Genomic DNA, 19,760 nt, shown 5'->3' with positions numbered 1-19,760 from the left:
CCAATCCAAGAACATGGTATATCTCTCCATCTGTTTGTATCATTTTTAATATCTTTCATCAGTGTCTTATAGTTTTCTGCATGCAGGTCTTTTGTCTCCTTAGGTAGGTTTATTTCTAGGTACTTTATTCTTTTTGTTGCAATGGTAAATGGGAGTGTTTCCTTAATTTCTCTTTCAGATTTTTCATCATTAGTGTATAAGAATGCAGGAGATTTCTGTGCATTAATTTTGTATCCTGCTACTCTACCAAATTCATTGATTAGCTCTAGTAGTTTTCTGGTAGCATCTTTAGCATTCTCTATGTATAGTATCATGTCATCTGCAAAGAGTGAGAGCTTTATGTCTTCTTTTCCGATTTGGATTCCTTTTATTTCTTTTTCTTCTCTGATTCCTGTGGCTAAAACTTCCAAAACTATGTTGAATAATAGTGGTGAGAGTGGGCAACCCTGCCTTGTCCCTGATCTTAGAGGAAATGGTTTCAGTTTTTCGCCATTGAGAACGATGTTGGCTGTGGGTTTGTCATATATGGCCTTTATTATGTTGAGGTAAGTTCCCTCTGTGCCTACTTTCTGGAAGGCTTTTATCATAAACAGGTGTTGAATTTTGTCAAAAGCTTTTTCTGCATGTATTGAGATTATCATATGGTTTTTATCCTTCATTTTGTTAATATGGTTTATCACACTGATTGATTTGCATATACTGAAGAATCCTTGCATTCCTGGGATAAACCCCACTAGATCATGGTGTATGATCCTTTTAATGTGCTGTTGGATTCTGTTTGCTATTATTTTGTTGAGGAGTTTTGCATCTATGTTCATCAGAGATATTGGCCTGTAGTTTTCTTTTTTTGTGACATCTTTGTCTGGTTTTGGTATCAGGGTGATGGTGGCCTCATAGAATGAGTTTGGGAGAGTTCCTCCCTTTGCTATATTTTGGAAGAGTTTGAGAAGGATAGGTGTTAGCTCTTCTCTAAATGTTTGATAGAATTCGCCCATGAAGCCATCTGGTCCTGGGCTTTTGTTTGCTGGAAGATTTTTAATCACAGTTTCAATTTCAGTGCTTGGGATTGGTCTGTTTATATTTTCTATTTCTTCCTGGTTCAATCTTGGAAGGTTGTGCTTTTCTAAGAATTTGTCCATTTCTTCCAGGTTGTCCATTTTATTGGCATATAGTTGCTTTTAGTAATCTCTCATGATCCTTTGTATTTCTGCAGTGTCAGTTGTTACTTCTCCTTTTCATTTCTAATTCTGTTGATTTGAATCTTCCCCCTTTTTTTCTTGATGAGTCTGGCTAATGGTTTATCAATTTTGTTTATCTTCTCAAAGAACCAGCTTTTAGTTTTAATGATCTTTGCTATTGTTTCCTTCATTTCTTTTTCATTTATTTCTGATCTGATCTTTATGATTTCTTTCCTTCTGCTAACTTTGGGTTGTTTTTGTTCTTCTTTCTCTAATTGCTTTAGGTGTAAGGTTACGTTGTTTATTTGAGATTTGTCTTGTTTCTTGAGGTAGGATTGTATTGCTATAAACTTCCCTCTTAGAACTGCTTTTGCTGCATCCCATAGGTTTTGGGTTGTTGTGTTTCCATTGTCATTTTTTCTAGGTATTTTTTGATTTCCTCTTTGATTTCTTCAGTGATCTCTGGGTTATTTAGTAGTGTATTATTTAGCCTCTATGTGTTTGTATTTTTTACAGATTTTTCCTGTAATTGATATCTAGTCTCATAGCGTTGTGGTCAGAAAAGATACTTGATACGATTTCAATTTTCTTAAATTTACCAAGGTTTTATTTGTGACCCCAAATATGGTCTATCCTGGAGAATGTTCCATGAGCACTTGAAAAGAAAGTGTATTCTGTTGTTTTTGGATGGAATGTCCTATAAATATCAATTAAGTCCATCTTGTTTAATGTGTCATTTAAAGCTTGTGTTTCCTTATTTATTTTCATTTTGGATGATCTGTCCATTGTTGAAAGTGGGGCATTAAAGTCCCCTACTATTATTGTGTTACTGTTGATTTCCCCTTTTATGGCTGTTAGCATTTGCCTTATGTATTGAGGTGCTCCTATGTTGGGTACATAACTATTTACAACTGTTATACCTTCTTCTTGGATTGATCCCTTGATCATTATGTAGTGTCCTTCTTTGTCTCTTGTAATAATCTTTGTTTTAAAGTATATTTTGTCTGATATGAGAATTACTACTCCAGCTTTCTTTTGATTTCCATTTGCATGGAATATCTTTTTCCATCCCCTCACTTTCAGCCTGTATGTGTCCCTAGGTCTGAAGTGGGTCTCTTGTAGACAGCATATGTACAAGTCTTGTTTTTGTATCCATTCAGCCAGTCTATGACTTTTGGTTGGAGCAGTTAATCCATTTACATTTAACGTAATTATTGATATGTATGTTCCCATTACAATTTTCTTAATTGTTTTGGGTTTGTTTTTTTTTTTCATGATTATTATATTTTATTTAAAGGTTTTAAAAGATAAGGGACAGAGCTCACAAAAGTTACCTGAATCATTAAAAACCACAAAGTTGGAGAACTTTTTTTTAAAAGAGTGGATACCAAAATAGCTTTTAGGAAGAAGATAACTTATAAGTCTTTTAAATTGTTGAGGAAAGCAAAAGAAGGCTTAAGATATGAAAGATAAAAGTTATATTTATAAACATGCTAAAGAATACATTAAAAGAAACAAAAAAGAATGAGGAAGAATAAACTGTCTTAATCCTGTTATACATGAACATCGTTTCTATGGGACTCTATAGTCCACTTCAACAATATTCAAACAGCAAAATCCCCATCACTGAAAGAGCTTCAAAACTCCTTTGGAGCTGGCTATTACAGAATTTATCCTGCATATAGGGTATGCATGAAAAACATCCTGGAGACTCAGAATATCTGCAAACATGAAACTGTTTCTCTAAATTGCACTTATTGGTCTTGAATCCCATAAAGGGGGGTCAACTACAACTTGAAGCTTGTCATCTTGCGGTGGGAAAGCAATTTGAAGCCAAAGGGAACTTTGCTACAGTTCATTCATGTGGCTCTAAGTATATTCTATAAGCTTCTCCTCAATGCCAAATATCTACTGAGAATTAAAGAGGAGATGAAACTTTCTAACCAATTCCAAGAATTCATGTAATAAAGGGTAATCATTACAGAGTTTATATATACTCAGTTTTCTTAAAGCCATAGATTTTATTATAGAGAGGAGAAAGAAAATGGCATTAATAGATCAAGCACATGAATTCCAGAATACTGAATTCCTTTTCCTCTTGCTTAACAACCAATTACATCCATGGACTGCAAAATTACAGCCATTGCAAAATTTTTAGTGTTTTGCATCTTGTCAAAGAAAGACCAATATTTTTGCCTGAGTGTCCAATTAACCTTATGAGCTATTATTTTTTAACTTTCTATAAAATTTCTTTTCAAATAATTTATTAATTATAACAACTGGGAAGAGCAGTGTGAGGACCTGAATACTTCAGCCAAGCAGTGAAGGCAACAAACTTCCTTAAACCTGCTCTCCTGCCTGGATTTTATATACTAAAATAACCTTTCTCCCTCACTTCTCCAGGGGTACCCAGAAGACAGTGGCATTTCTTGGCCATCACAAGTCTCAGGTAGAATCTTCTCTGTTCTTCAGTGTTCTGACAAAAGCCTCTGGACCTGTAGCTCATGCCTCTGGTAATTCAGTCTTGTTCTCAATAAGAGAGATCTCCAGCACAGGTAAAAGTAGCTGAAAGGCATCCTGAATGTAGGAAGCACTGTTTGATGCCTCTAGAAATACTGCAGTGATTAATGGATTAAGGACATCTGCCTTTTCCTTGACCCCAGCAGTTGTTAGGCAGGTGGTGAACTCTTTAGACAGAGAGGACAACTCTTTACACAACACAACTGTCATCTGGGAAAGGGCTCTGCTCCTTTCTATGGCGGTTACTTCCTGCTTCCTGCCATGCAGAACCAGAGCCGCTGTTTTGTGAAACAGTTCAATTGAGCAGGCAGTCAATTCTGCTAGGCTCCGGATTGCAAATGCATGGATGTCCTCTATTGAATTGTTATTGAGTTGCTCAATTTTTTCTGCTTCCAACTGTTTTTTTCCTTCTTCCTTCTCTTCTAATGGTTTGGCCAGAGATGTCCTGATCCATTCACAGGCTGTATTTCTTGCCCTACTAAGTTTCTCCGGTTTGGAGGAGACATGCAGCTGGGAAAATAGCTCTGTTATCTCTTTGGTAAAGTCTTCATCCCCTTTCTTCTCTTCCTCCTCTTCCTCACAGAACTCTGCTAGGGGAAATGCTTCTTTGAGTTACTCCAATTCAAATTTTAGAGTCTCTAATTCTTCTCCACTTAGAGAATTAAGAATAGATTTCACCTTTATTTCACTTTCTTGGGAGAGCATCTCCAGAGCTTCTAGATGTGAAAGGCCTTGAAATTCATCAAAGAGTAGCCCATAATGAGTTTTCTTGTCCATTTCCATGGTAACCTCATTGGCAGTCCATAGCTCTTCTTTCTCCTTTGCCTCTCGTAAAACCTGAGACAGTGTGGAAGTCCAGTTCATCAGACCCTTGGTTCTTTTAAATCCAGGATCCCCTTCTGCTATTACATCCATTGTCTTTTTCCCAATGAATTCTAAGGCATCCAAACCCCCACTGATAACACTCTTTCCTGTGCTCTGAACAGCAGTAGAGATGGTTGAGAATACCCCAAATGGCCCACTCATTGGAGAGGAGTTTTCATTCTCTTTGGCATTTGTCTCTCCTGTTGCATACTGGACTTCAGATGAAATTTCACTGGGACTAGGGATTCCAAGGGAAGTCTCTGCCTTCTCAATGACATTTGAAATACCTTGTCCTACTGTGGCTACTGTAGCTGAGGCTGAGGAGAGCAAGGACTTGCCCCAACTGCCTCAATAGCCCCATCCGGTCTGGGGTACATCTTTGGAAACAGTCTCTTTGCCTGCAGCCTGTGATGTCTGAACAGGGAGAACGTCTGAAGTCTCAAGGTCACTGGAAGGTTTGGACTCTGGTCTTTTCCGAGTAGAAGCTACAGGTTCTGATTTACTCTCTGACTTGGCACTTTGGTCAACTGACTCAAAATTCTTGGTTGGCTCACAGTTCTCATCTTCAAGGATGGAGGTTGCTTCAGTTATCACTTCAGTCTCAATATCATCTTTATGTGACATGATTAGATCATTGCCGCCTCCACAGCCGCAGAGAAGCTGCTCCCTACTCTTGGGTTTGTTTTTGTAGGTCTTTTCCTTCTCTTGTGTTTCCTGCCTAGAGAAATTCCTTTAGCATTTGTTGTAAAGCTGGTTTGGTGGTGCTGAATTCTCTTAACTTTTGCTTATCTGTAGAGGTTTTAATTTCTCCATCAAATCTGAATGAGATCCCTGCTGGGTAGAGTAATCTTGGTTGTAGGTTTTTCCCTTTCATCAGTTTAAATATGTCCTGCCACTGCTTTCTGGCTTGCAGAGTTTCTGCTGAAAGGTCAGCTGTTAACCTTATGGGGATTCCCTTGTATGTTATTTGTTGCTTTTCCCTTGCTACTTTTAATATTTTTTCTTTGTATTTAATTATTGATAGTTTCATTAATATGTGTCTCGGTGTGTTTCTCTTTGGGTTTATCCTGCATGGGACTCTCTGTGCTTCCTGGACTTGATTGACTATTTCATTTCCCATGTTAGGGAAGTTTTTGACTATTATCTCTTCAAGTATTTTCTCAGCCCCTTTCTTCTTCTCTTCTTCTTCTGGGACCCCTCTAATTCAAATGTTGGTGCATTTAATGTTGTTCCAGAGGTCTCTGAGACTGTCCTCAATTCTTCTCATTCTTTTTTCTTTATTCTGCTCTCTGGCAGTTATTTCCACCGTTTTATCTTCCAGCTCACTTATCTGTTCTTCTGCCTCAGTTATTCTGCTATTGTTTCCTTCAAGAGTATTTTTAATCTTAGTAATTGTGTTGTTCATCACAGTTTGTTTGTTCTTTGGTTCTTCTAGATCCTTGTTAAATATTTCTTGTATTTTCTCCATTCTGTTTCTGAGATTTTGGATCATCTTTACTATCACTACTCTGATTCTTTTTCAGGTAGGTTGCTTATTTCATCTTCATTTATTTGGTCTTGTAGGTTTTTTTTTTTTTTTTTTTAAAAGTTTTCCTTCTTTTTTTTTTTTTTTTTTAAGATTTTCTTTTTAATTTATTTATTTATTTATTTTTGTCTGTATTGGGTCTTCGGTTCGTGCGAGGGCTTTCTCCAGTTGCGGCAAGCGGGGGCCACTCTTCATCGCGGTGCGGGGACCGCTCTTCATCGCGGTGCGCGGGCCTTTCTCCATCGCGGCCCCTCCCGTTGCGGGGCACAGGATCCAGACGCGCAGGCTCAGCAATTGTGGCTCACGGGCCCAGCTGCTCCGTGGCATGTGGGATCTTCCCAGACCAGGGCTCGAACCCGTGTCCCCTGCATTAGCAGGCAGATTCTCAACCACTGCGCCACCAGGGAAGCCCGGTCTTGTAGGTTTTTACCTTGCTCCTTTGTCTGTAACAGATTTTTTATTGTTTCTTTCTTTCTTTTTTTTTTTTTTTTTGACGTGTGGTGCTGTATTCCTGTCTTACTGGTTGTTTGGCCTGAGACGTCCAGCACTGGAGTTGGTGCTGAGATCCAGCCAGGTCTTGGTGCTGAGGTGAGCATCTCTGGGAAGCCTCACTCTGATTAATATTCCCTGGGGTCTAAGTTTCTCTGTTAGTCCAGCGGTTTGGACTCTGAGCTCCCACCACAGGAGCTCAGGTCTGACCTCCGGCCTGGGAACCAAGATCTCTCAAGCTTCGTGGTGTGGTAAACAAAAAAGAAAAAGGAAAAAAAAGAAAAAAGAAAGAAAGTATCTAATTTAAAGAAAAATTAATACCAATTCTTTACAAACTCTTCCTGCCACAAAAAAAAACCCAGAAAAGGAAGGAACACTTCATTTTATGAGGCTAGTATTATCCTGATAGCAAAAACAGACAAAGATATCACAAGAAAAGAAAACTACAGACCAATAAATGTTATGAACATAGACATAAAAATCCTCAACAAAAGACTAGGAACTAGAATTCAATAATATGTGAAAAGATTATACACTGTGACCAAGTGGAATTTTTCCCAGGAGTGCAAGTTTGGTTTAACATTCAAAAATCAATTAATGTAATACATTGCATCAATAGAATAAAGGACTATAATATGATCATCTGACTACATGCAGAAAAAACATTTCACGGGACTTCCCTGGTGATCCAATGGATAAAACTCTCTGCTTCCACTGCAGGGCGCACGAGTTTGATCCCTGGTCGGGAAACTAAGATCCCACAAGCCACGCAGCACAGCTAAAAATCAAAAACAAAACAAAAACATTTCACAAAACCCAGCACCTTATCATGATAAAGGCACTCAACAAACCAGGAATAGAAGGGAAATTCCTCAATCTGATAAAGAGTAACAATGAAAAACCTACAGCTAACATCATACTTAATGTGAAAGCTTTCCCCCTAAGATGAGGAACAAGACAAGGATGTCCACTTTCACTACTCTGTTCAACATTGTGCTGGGGTTTCTGGACATGGCAATAAGGCAAGAAAATGAAAAGAAGGCATACAGACTGGTAAGGAAGAGATAAAATTATTTGCAGATGATATGATCTTATATATAGAAAATCCTAGGGAGTCCACTAAAAAATCTTTTAGAACTAATAAATGAGTTCTACAAGGTTGCAGGTTACAAGGTCAATATACAATGATCATTTGTACTTCTATACAGTAGCAATGAGCAAACCAAAATTGAAATTAAGAAAACAATTCCATTTGCAATAGCACCAAAAAGAATAGATATCTAAGAATAAATTAACAAAGGCAGTGCAAGATGTGTATAATGAAAATTACAAAACATTGTTGAAAGAAATTAAAGAAGGCCTAAATAAATGAAAAGACATTCTATGTTCATTATTGAAAAGACAATATTTTTAAGATGGCAATACTCCCCAAATTGATATACATATTCAACACAATCACTATCAAAATCCCAGTTGAGTTTGCAGAAATCAGCAAGCTGATCCTAAAATTCATATGGAAATGCAAGGACCCATAATAGCCAAAACGATCTTGAAAAAGAAGGACAAAGGTAGACTCACACTTCCTGATTCAAAACTCACAAAAAAACAAAACAAAACAAGACTTACTACCAAGTTACAGTAATCAAGACAGTGTGATACTGGTATAAGGATAGAGATATAGATCAATGGAATAGAATTTAGAGTCCAGAAATAAGCCTTCACAATTACAGTTAATTGATTTTTGACAAGAGTGCCAAAGCAGTTCAATGGGGGAAAGAATTGTCGTTTCAACTAGTGGTATTAGGACAACTGGATATCTACATGTAAATAGATATCCACATGGAATGAAACTGGACTCACATCTCACACAATACACAAAAATTAACTCAAAATAGATAAAAACTTAAATATAAGAGCTGAAACTATTAAACTCTTAGAAGAAAGCATAGATATAAATCTGCATGGCCTTGGATTAGGCAATGGTTTCTTAAATATGACACCAAAAACATGAGCAATAAAAGAAAATATAGGTAAACTGGACATCAACACTTTAAATTTTTGTGCTTCAAAAAAAGGATACTGGGACTTCCCTGGTGGTGCAGTGGTTGGGAATCTGCCTGCCAATGCAGGGGACACGGGTTCGAGCCCTGGTCCGGGAAGATCCCATGTGCTGCAGAGCAACTAAGCCTGTGCTCCACAGCTGCTGAGCCTGCACCCTAGAGCCCGTGAGCCACAACTACTGAGACCACGAGCCACCACTACTGAGCCCGTGTGCTGCAACTACTGAAGCCCATGCGCCTAGAGTCTGTGCTCTGCAACAAGAGAAGCCACTGCAATGGGAAGCCCGTGCACTGCAACGAAGACCCAACACAGCCATAAATAAATAAATAAATAAAATTAAAAAAAAAAAAAGATACCATCAAGAAAGTGAAAACTCTATATTTAAAATGGATAACCAACAAGGACCTACTGTATAGCATAGGGAACTGTGCTCAATATTATGGAACAACCTAAATGGGAAAAGAATTTGAAAAAGAATAGATACATGTATATGTTATAACTGAATCACACTGCTGTACACCTGAAACTAACACATTGTTAATCAATTATACTCCAATATAAAATAAAAAGTTAAAAAAATTTTAAAAAAAGAAAGTGAAAACCCAGAGTACAGAAGAAAAGTTTTGCAAATCATATATCTGGTGAGGTAGATATTTATGTATAACTTGCAACTCAGCAATAAAAGGACAAATAGCCCAATTAAAAAATGGGCAATGGATCTGAATAGACATTTCTTCAAAGAAGATATACAAATGACCAATAAGCACAAGAAAAGATGTTCAGCATCATCAGCTATCAGGGAAATGCAAATCAAAACATAAGGCGACATCAAGTCACACCCAGTGGAATCGCTATTATGAGAAAGAGTTAGTAAGTGTTGGCGAGGATGTGGAGAAATTAGAACCATCACACACTGCTGGTGGGAATGTAAACTAGTGCAGCGGCTTTGGAAAACAGTTTGGCAGCTCCTTAAAAGACTAATTAGCCGTAGAGTTACCATATGATCAGGACCTCCACTCCTGGGTATATACACAAGAGATTGAAACATGTCCACACAAAAACTTGTCCGTGAACGTTCGTAACAGCAGCATGTTCGTAATAGCCCAAAAGAGGAAGAACCCTAACGTCCATCAACTGTTTAGTGGATAACTAATAACAGCCATAAATGGGATATTATTTGGAATAAAAATGAAATATTAATACATGCTACAACATGGGTGAAGCTTGAGCAATAATGCTAAGTGAAAGATGCCGGTCACAAAGGTCCACGTACTGTATGATTTAACTTACATGAAATGAAATGAACAGGCTATAGAGACAGAGAGTAGGCAACCATTGTTGCCTAGGGCTGGGGTTGGGGGGATGAGCAATGGTGTCTAACGGGTTTGGGTTTCTGTGGTAATTAAAATGTCCTAAAATTTTCAAAATATTAATTCTTCTTTTTTCAGCTTTATTGAGGTATATCTGACAAATAAAATTGTAAGGTATTTAAAGTGTACATTGTGATGATTTGATATATGTATATAAAAATGTTCAAAAGTTGATTGTGACGATGGAAGCACAACTCTGTGAATATACTAACAACCATCAAATTGTACACTTTGAAAGGGTGAATTGTGTGGTATGTGAATCACACCTCGGTAAAGCTGTTAAAAAACAAAACAAAATTAAAGAAACCTCTGACAACACCAAGTGTTAAGGAGTCTATAGCGCAACGGGAACTCTCATGTGCTGTTATTGGGAGTTGTAAATTCGTGTAACCACTTTTTATTTTTATTATTTTTTTCGTTTTTGGCTGTGCAGCTTGTTCCCCGACCAGGGATTGGACCCGTGCCCTTGACAGTGAAAGTGCGGAGTCTTAGCCACTGGACCACCAGGGAATTCCCAGCGTAACCACTTTAGAAAGATGTTTGGCAGTACTATCTTGTAGTTGAAGATATGCATCCCTAAGATTCAGTAATTTCACTCCTGTGTATACCCCTAGGGAAAATTGTATACACATGGCCCAGGATACATTTATAAGAATAACAGCATTACTTGTAATAACTCCAAACTGGAAACAACCCAAATGTCCATCAGTAGAATGTGTAATTTTACTGTGGTATAGTCATATAATAGAAACCTATCAAGAAAGAGAATGAATGACTTAGAACTATTCTCAGCAAACATGGGTGAATCCTAAAAACTTAATGTTGAGGGGAAGCAACAAGACAAAAAATACAGACAGCCCATTTACAAAAAGCCTGTTCACATAAAGTTCAAAACCAGCTCAAACCAAAGTTTAGCACTTAGGGGTATATCCATAGGTGATAGAACATTTTAAAATGCAAGAAAATGATTATCTCAAAAGTCAGGATAGTGTTTACCTTCTCTTTGTGGGGAAGAGACACATAAGTGGTTTGGGGACCCCCTTCCTCCACATGGTGTGATTACATAGTTGTAGGGTTAACATTATTCATTAAACTGTACATTTATATTTTTCGTCTTTTTCTGTATGTGATAATATACAATAAAAAGGTCAAGGAAAAGTTTGAAGACAGTTTTGGAACTAATAAAGGGAACATTTTGTTAATATTTCAAACCTACTTTTTATTTATTATTTATAGGTATTTGGAGTGAAGTGGGGAGAATTATATGTGCTTCCGTAAATATAATGCTGCCCTCCTGACCCAGAAGTTGATATATTGCATTATAAACAAAAGAACTCATTACCTGTAGTGCCTGGAGTAGGACTGTATACTGAGGTTCAGGAGGGGTTTAGATGAATTGGTGGAAGAAAGATCTCAAAGGGTTTATACATAGTATAAATTCCTAACCGTTTGAAGCAGGTGTCAAAAAGGGTAATTGGATTCTCTTCAACATGCTTCTTGTTGCTGCTATCACATAGAAAGATACACTAGATAGATGGACAGGCTGACCCTGGAAGTCAAATCTCATCTCCTTCCGTAGCAACAGAAGGCACGATTCTTCCCCAGAGGATCTCAGGTCATGCCCTGTGCCCAGAATGAAGGTCGCAGCTGATCAACCAGAGTTTGCCATGCAACGTAGGACTAGAGTAGATTCTAGGTCCCAGTTTTTGCGTAATTTACAAGCTGACTGGGGAGACAAAAATGACACCCCTGAATAGGAATTTTAAATTTTGAATTACGTGGTTTTAATTATAAGCGGATTAGGAGGGAAAATATTTGCAGATGCCATGCCAGAAAAATGTACAGATCAATAAGAGAAATGTAACAACCTAACAGAAAAACGGGCAAAGGACCTGAAGAGGCAGTTCCCAGAAAAAGAAATTCAAACAGCAATAAGCATATGAGAAGCTGCTCGCCTTCGCTCATAATTAAAGAACTGTAGATCAAAGTGACAAGGTATTCCTTACCACCTATTAGATTGGCAAACATTTACAGGTTTGAAAATAGCCAGTGTTGGTGAAGATGTAGGGAAAGAAATGTTGTTTGTTACTGGTAGGAATGTAAATTAGTATTTACTACGTCCTAATTAGTATTACTAACCACCTAATTAATATTTACTAATTACATCAGTGCAATCTTTTTGAAGGACAGTTGGCAGTATCAACTATTTAAAAACAAAACCACATACACTTTGACTCAGCAATTTGAGGACTTGGAATTTAACTCTTGGATATTCTCTTAAAAATATAGCAATGTAGACACAGGTACGAAAGTAGTGACATTAATTGTCTCCACGGGGGGGACCTGGGTGGCTGGGGACTCTTCAGGAAGGATGGAACGAGGATTATAGGAAAAAAGGGAGGCTTTTTACTTTATACCCTCTTGTACATTTGGATTTTGATTCATGTGGATGTGATACTCGTGTTTTAAAAATAAGACTTTAAAAAGGGCCTTCAATATAAGTTCATTGGGACAGTATTATAGCAGAGAACTAAAAATTACCCAAAAGTCCACCAATAGGGGCCTGGTTAAGTAGATATACATATGGTGAAATATTATGCAGCTGTTTAAAGGAGAGAGGCAAATTCCATAGAGAATATCTCCCAGATGCACACAACGAAATCAAGCTACACATATGCATACAGGGTAATTCTATTTTGTAAGTGAAAAAGTCTATATACAGATAATCATTGGGGAGAACTAAATTGGGGAGGAAGATTTATCTTTGTTTTTCAATTTCTATATTGTTCGAATATTTTGCATTTGGTACATATGATTTTTTTTTTTTATCTTGAAACATTTTAAGAAAGATCTTCAGGAGATCATTAATTCAGCAAACACTGACATTAACTGTGTTCCAGATTTGGTGCTAGGAAGAAAGGATGAAGATATGAAAAGACATAGCATCTTTCCTGGAAGAACTCATTCTGATTGGAGACTGCAAAAGAATTTATAGTAAATATAATAGAATGGGATAAGCCCTACTCAGAGAGAGTGACTCATGCTGTCTGGAGACTCTGTAAGGGTTTCCTAGGCAGAGAAGGGAATGTTGCCCTAAGCCAGGCAAGGGATGATCAGGATCCAGCCTGGGGCAGAGGCAGTGGGGATGGAGAAGAGCTGATGAACTGACCCAAGTTAGGTGATTCATGGAGATGTAAGTGGGTGGAGCTAGGGGGTGAGGGTCATAAGTCGGTGGGGCTAGGGGGTGTCCCTCACCCATGTGATTGGGTTAGGGACATCAACTGAATTTGGTATTATTTTCAGAAGTAGCAGAAACTGTTATGCATATGCTAAGCACTGGGATGCAAGAAATGTACAACAAGGTCCCTACCCCCAGAGTGGGTTAGAATCTCATTGATAAGAAAAATATTATTGGCTTCCACTGACCACTGGTCTAAGCTGACACTTCAATTCCTTTTACTGACAACCACTCAACCCCTCCCATGCAACATATGGTAAAGAACACCATCAGTGCCCTCATCAGGCAGCATTGCTGCTCTGGAGTCACACTGTCAGACTTTGCCATTAGGCTGTATGATCTTGAGCAAGTGACCCAAATGCTCTATGCCTCACTTTCCTTATCTGTAGAATGGGCATGATAATAACACCTGTGTCATCAGGCTTTTATGACAAATGATAAAGGATGTCATGCTTAATAAATGTGATCTCTTCTTGTTATTGTTTTATAAAAATTATGGGGGCAGGAATTCAGATCCTCCTCAGCAAAACTCCTAAGTATTTTAAGTTGTGAATAGGCAACGTTATTTGAACTATGAAGATTAAATATATACATGCAGGGTTTGGAAATAAAATCCACAACAAAACTGTCCCGACCCTCTTAGAGTGTGTTTGTTATTGTTCTATATGGTAATTAAACATAAACAGCAAGCCATTCATGTAAATAAAAATAATGTTATTTTTACATAGCCTGGCTGAGCACTTCTGGGGTCAGCTACAGGAGGGAGGAGCTTAGACTGATGGAAGGAGAGAAAGAAGAAAAGTTTGTGCTGCCAGCATCCTCAAGTAATGGGAAGACGCTGCTTATTTCTTTGCTTTTGCCTGTTCCAGGTCTTCAGTAACTTAAGGGCAGCCTTAAGCTGAATTATACAAGGGTGCTGTTCCATGAGATTGAGCAAGCTGCCAGTTGGGGTCTCACTGGGTACCTGAGTCCCAGACCCCATTTCCAGAGGAAACCCCCATGAGCAGTTTCCTGAGTAAGCCTTCCAGAAGTCGCCTATGCAGGTGCAATATGCATAGACACAGAGCCTGAAACATAAGGATAGTGTGCTTCTGTAATAGGGTTATCATGAGGCTTAAACTCAGTCTTGTAGTCAGAAAGCAAGGATGTGCTTGAAGACAAATGGAATAATGTCAAAAGCACAAAGGGACTGACTTGAAGGAGTGCTCATTGGTCAAATTTGGAATAATTTGAGCATCAAAAACAATGACAATAATTGATCATAACACATTGGTTTTTAAATTGTAGTTAAAAATGTAACATAAAATTTACCATCTTAACCATTTTAATTATACAATGCAATAGTGTTAAGTATATTCACCTTGTTGTGAAACATCTCCAGAATTTTTTTCTTTTGATTCATAAAGCTCATTTAATTTTTATTGGAGTATAGTTGCTTTACAATGTTGTGTTAATTTCTACTGTATAGCAAAGTGAATCAGGTATACATATATATATATCCCCATACATATATCCCCTCTTTTTTGGATTTCCTTCCCATTTAGGTCACCACAGAGCACTGAGTTCCCTGTGCTATACAGTAGGTTCTCATTAGTTACCTATTTTATACATAGTATCAATAGTGTATATATGTCAGTCCCAATCTCCCACTTCATCCCACCTCCACGCCCCACCCCCCGGAATTTTTTCATCTTGCAAAACTGAAAATCTACACCCATTAAACATCAATTTCTCTTTCCCCCCTCCCCTCAGGCCTTGGTAATCACCACTCTACTTTCTGTCTCTATGAATTTGACTATTTTAGATACCTGACTTAAGTGGAATCATACAGTATTTGTCCTTTTGTAACTGGCTTACTTCACTCAGCATAATGTCCTCAAGGTTTATCCATGTTGTACCATGTGACAGAATTGCCCTCCTTTTATAGACTAAGTAATATTCATGTATACCACATTTTGTTTACACATTCATCTGTCATAGACATTTTTGTTGCTTCCACCTCTTGGCTATTGTGAATAGTGCTGCTATGAACATGGGTGTGAAAATACCTCTTTGAGACCCTGCTTTCCATTCTTTTAGATATATACCAGGAAGTGAAATTGCTGGATCATACGGTAATTCTAGTTTTAATTTTTTGAGTATTCACCATACTGTTTTCCATGGTATTTGCACCATTTTATAATCCCACCAATTTCTCTACTTCCTTGCCAACACTTACTATTTTTCATCGTAGTCATCCCAATGGGCATTAAGTTGGTATCTCATTGTGGTTTTGGTTTACATTTATCTGATATTAGTGACTCTGAGCAGCTTTTCATGTGCCTGTTGGCTATTTGTATAATCATCTTTAGAGAAATGTCTATTCAAGTCTTTTGCCTTATTATTTTTTAAATTTTATTTCATTTTTTTGGCTGTGTTGGGTCTTTGTTGCTGCGCGCGGGCTTTCTAGTTGCGGCCAGCAGGGGCTACTCTTCATTGCGGTGTGCGTGCTTCTCCTTGCGGTGGCTTCTCTTGTTGCATAGCACGGGCTCTAGGCACGCGGGCTTCAACAGTTGTGGCACACAGGCTCAGTAATTGTTTTTGCCTTATTTTTAATTGGGTTATTTGAACTTTTTGTTGTTGAGTTGTAGGAATTCTTTATATATGCTGGATATTGGTCTAGGTACGTTTGTCATAAGCATCTTTGCTTTAGACATCTTTGCCACAAGCATTTTTGCTGCATAACTGATTGGCTGTAAAGCAATTTTGCCATAAAAGATAAAATAGTGAAAAATAAAAGAGAGACATTAAAAAGGACATAATGAAACATGAGAAATGAATAACAAAATTAAAGACTTTACAGCAAAATACAAAATATTTGAATACATTGAAAATGTGTGTAGATTCATGGCAATACCGCACAAATAATGGATTTTATTTTGTGGGCTGTATCTAAGCACTTGTCTTCCAAGTCTTGCATCCATTGGGTTTTATACTTTTTTTTTTGCTTGTTGATTCATTTCCTTGTTCAGCATGGCACTTTTTCTTTTTTGCTCACATTTCTTCCTTCTTTAAGAGAGGTATCAGTTTCTAAACACTAGGATGAATATCTGTAACTGAACTTTCTATTGCCTTGTGAAAGACTCTACACTGTTGTGTGTTCTTGGCATGCTGTCACATGTCCGCTAACAGACATTCCAAAGTTCTGCGGGAAATGTGGGTTCAACTCTATGCCTTTGAAGCCCTCGGCCTCTTCCTCCTCCAATGCAGTATGTTTCAAACTAAGAAACCAACTCTTGGGGCAAATCATTGTCATCTGTCAGCTCGGTAAAGCCAGCGATAATGTTGCTAACTGGGAGAAATGCTAATGCATTTCAACTATTTGAAACCAAACTGTCAAACCCAAAATTGTCAACCAGTTATTTTGTCTTTCACAGCAAAACTGCCTTACGGCCAATGAGTTATGCAGCCAAAATGTCTGCAGCGAGAATGCTTGTGGCAAAGATGCTTATAGTGAAAATACTGAACAGCATATCCAGTATTTTCAGATATATTATTTGCAAATATTTTCTCCCATCCCGTAGGTTGCCTTTTCACTCTGCTGATATCGCCCTTTGATTCACAAGAGTTTTGAAGTTTGATACAATCTCATTTGTCTATTTTTGTTTTTGTTGCTTGTGCTTTTGATGTCATATCCAAGATGTCAGTGCCATATCCAATGTCATAAAGCTTTTCCCCTATGTTTCTTCTAGGAGTTTTATAGTTTGGGGTCTTATGTTTAGACAATACATTGATCTTTAAAATTTCCATGAGTCCCTGTGAATAAGTAGAATAAAGATTAAAAAAAATCAGTGGTAGAAAGAAGGTTGGAAAGCCATCATTTCTAACCTCCAATGTAATAGTCAATTCAGGTAAGGATTGTTGATGGATAAATAAGTTTGTTGAGGGATAAGATATTCTCATGGTCTCAAATTGTCACTTCTCAGAATCTTACCAATTACCAAGGGCAATTAATTAACGCTGTGTCTTTAGAGTGGAGAGAGCTGGGAGTCATCACCTGGACTCAGGGATGAAATTTAACAACACTAATGATGGGACACCTTGACATTCTGTGCCCCCTAAAGGGACAAGAGGAATGCAACATCACCAAGGATGTGCTCTTGTCAAAAATGTTTAACTTGAAACTAAGCAGGAGGAAGCAATCAGACAAATCCAAAATATGAGCTATTCTGGACAAAATATAAGACAACTGGACAAGTGGCCTGGTCTTGTCAAAAGATATCATAATATACTATAATACTAATATATAATAATATAATTCTTATATTTAATATTTAATTATTTAATAACTATATTAAAAGGGAAAGAGACTATTCTAACTTAAAAGAGAGCAGAAAGACATCATAATAAATGCAATGCATGATGTCTGATTGGATCTTGGATAAAAATCAAAACAACAGCAACTATAGGAAACATTCTTGGACAACTGCAGTTCCTATAGTGGTTCCTAGTACATAGTGGGAATCTGGGAAATGTTTGTTGAGTGAATGATTGATGGTCATAGTTAGTGGTGGTGGGTTGGGTGGATGGGGGATTTGGTCATAGCTAAATACCAAGAAATGTGGGTTCAAGTCACTACTCTTATAATAATAAATAAAATGCAATAAGAAGAAAATGCATTGCTAATAAACACGGAGAATAACAAGGGAAATTTTTGGTAGAGAAGACTTAGCTGGGGTGAGGACCTAAGGAAGAAGCCCAGAGGCTCCAGGCCAATGATAAGGGGCTAAAGCCAAAAGAACATTAAGTGTGCGATGAAAGGAGAGGGATTTCTGGAGGAGGAAGGAGTACTGAAGCTAAAAAAAATCCAAAAGAAAGAAAATCCAAAAGAAGAAATGGAGGGCATTGAAAAAAATGAGTGAGGCTCTGGTGGGGGATGTTGATGGTGGGGAGGCTGTGTGCATGTGTGGGGGGCAGGGGGTACGTGGGAACTCCCTATACCTTCCACTCAATTTTGCAGTGAACCTAAAACTGCTCTAAAAAATAGTCTATCAAATAAAAAGTAAGGGAGAAGGGAAGGATAGGGGCAGGCAGTGACCTTTTCCTCCCCCTAAAATGTCTCTTCAAAGAGAAAAGCATCTATTGATGAGCTGTAACTCATTCCTCTACTTGACATTTGGAGATGGTCTGAGAAATCCTGCCACGAGGTATCTGGGGGCTGCACGCTAAAGCCTGCTTAACCCCAGAGGGCTGCAAGGGGTGGGTTTCCTTCCTCCTGACTTCTGTGCTGAAGATGCCTTTTAGAGGAAGATCCCTTGGCCTCATAAGAACACATGCTGAGGGCTTCCCTGGTGGCGCAGTGGTTGAGAATCCGCCTGCCAATGCAGGGGACATGGGTTTGAGCCCTGGTCCGGGAAGATCCCACATGCCATGGAGCAACTAAGCCCGTGTGCCACAACTACTGAGCCCTTTTGCCACAACTACTGAAGCCTGTGCACCACAACTACTGAAGCCCGCGCGCTTAGAGCCCATGCTCCGCAACAAGAGAAGCTACAACAATGAGAAGCCTGTGCACGACAACAAAAAGGAGCCCCCGCTCACCACAACTGGAGAAAGCCCATGTGCAGCAACGAAGACCCAATGTGGTAAAAAAATAATAATAATAAAAAATAAATTTATAAAAAGACACATGCTGAAAAGTGAGCTTCCCCAGACGCACAAAAGCAACACTGGGAGGAGTGGTGGGTGTGGGGTCCTGATGCAGGGTGACCTTTTGCGGTGACCTACGCCTCCATCGCTGTGAACATCTTCAGAGCCCTGTTGACACGTGTCCATACAAATACCTTTTCATCTCTGCAGATGTCCATTCGGCAAGAGCAAGTCCATGTGCCAATGTGTGTGCTGACCCACAAAAACTGTCCATCAAAAATAGCAAGCTGGCCATAAAAAGGAATGAAATTGTGCTATTTGCAGACAGGGATAGACCTAGAGACTGTCATACAGAGTGAAGTAAGTCAGAAAGAGAAAAACAAATATCGTATAATATCTCTTATATGTGGAATCTAGAAAAATGATACAGATGAACTTATTTGCAAAGTAGAGATAGAGACACAGAAGTAGAGAACAAATGTATGGATACCAAGGGGGTGGTGGGATGAACTGGGAGATTGGGATTGACATGTACACACTACTATGTATAAAATAGGTAACTAATGAGAACATCCTGTATAGCACAGGGAACTCTACTCAGTGCTATGTGGTGACCTAAATGGGAAGGAAATCCAAAAAAGAGGGGATATATGTATACATATATCTGATTCACTCTGCTGTACAGCAGAAACTAACACAACATTGTAAAGCAACTATACTCCAATAAGAATTAATTAAAAAAAAATAGCAAGCAGACCCTTGCGTGAAACCACCCTCTGAGAAGCAATATGCCTTTCTTTCTCTTGTTTCTCCTGGGGAAACCCACTGACCTACAGGTAGTCTGTGTTTCATGCAGAGGGTCTGCAGGAGGAGAAGAAGGAGTTGGA

General features: G+C 38.3%; 1 protein-coding gene across 1 annotated transcript; it reads right to left on the bottom strand.

The window, feature by feature from the left end:
* Window positions 1-3,405: 3,405 nt before the first annotated feature.
* LOC103005986 (protein FAM114A2-like) lies at window positions 3,406-5,226 on the bottom strand. The gene is given in 2 exon segments (XM_057548540.1): window positions 3,406-3,694; window positions 3,696-5,226. Coding segments are annotated over 2 exon segments (1,539 nt in total). The 5' UTR covers window positions 5,187-5,226; the 3' UTR covers window positions 3,406-3,646.
* Between the last annotated feature and the right edge of the window lie 14,534 nt (window positions 5,227-19,760).

Source organism: Balaenoptera acutorostrata, chromosome 6 (genome assembly GCF_949987535.1).
Source record: "Balaenoptera acutorostrata chromosome 6, mBalAcu1.1, whole genome shotgun sequence".
Taxonomy (NCBI): Eukaryota; Metazoa; Chordata; class Mammalia; order Artiodactyla; family Balaenopteridae; genus Balaenoptera; species Balaenoptera acutorostrata.
This window is presented reverse-complemented; position numbering and strand designations above follow the sequence as displayed.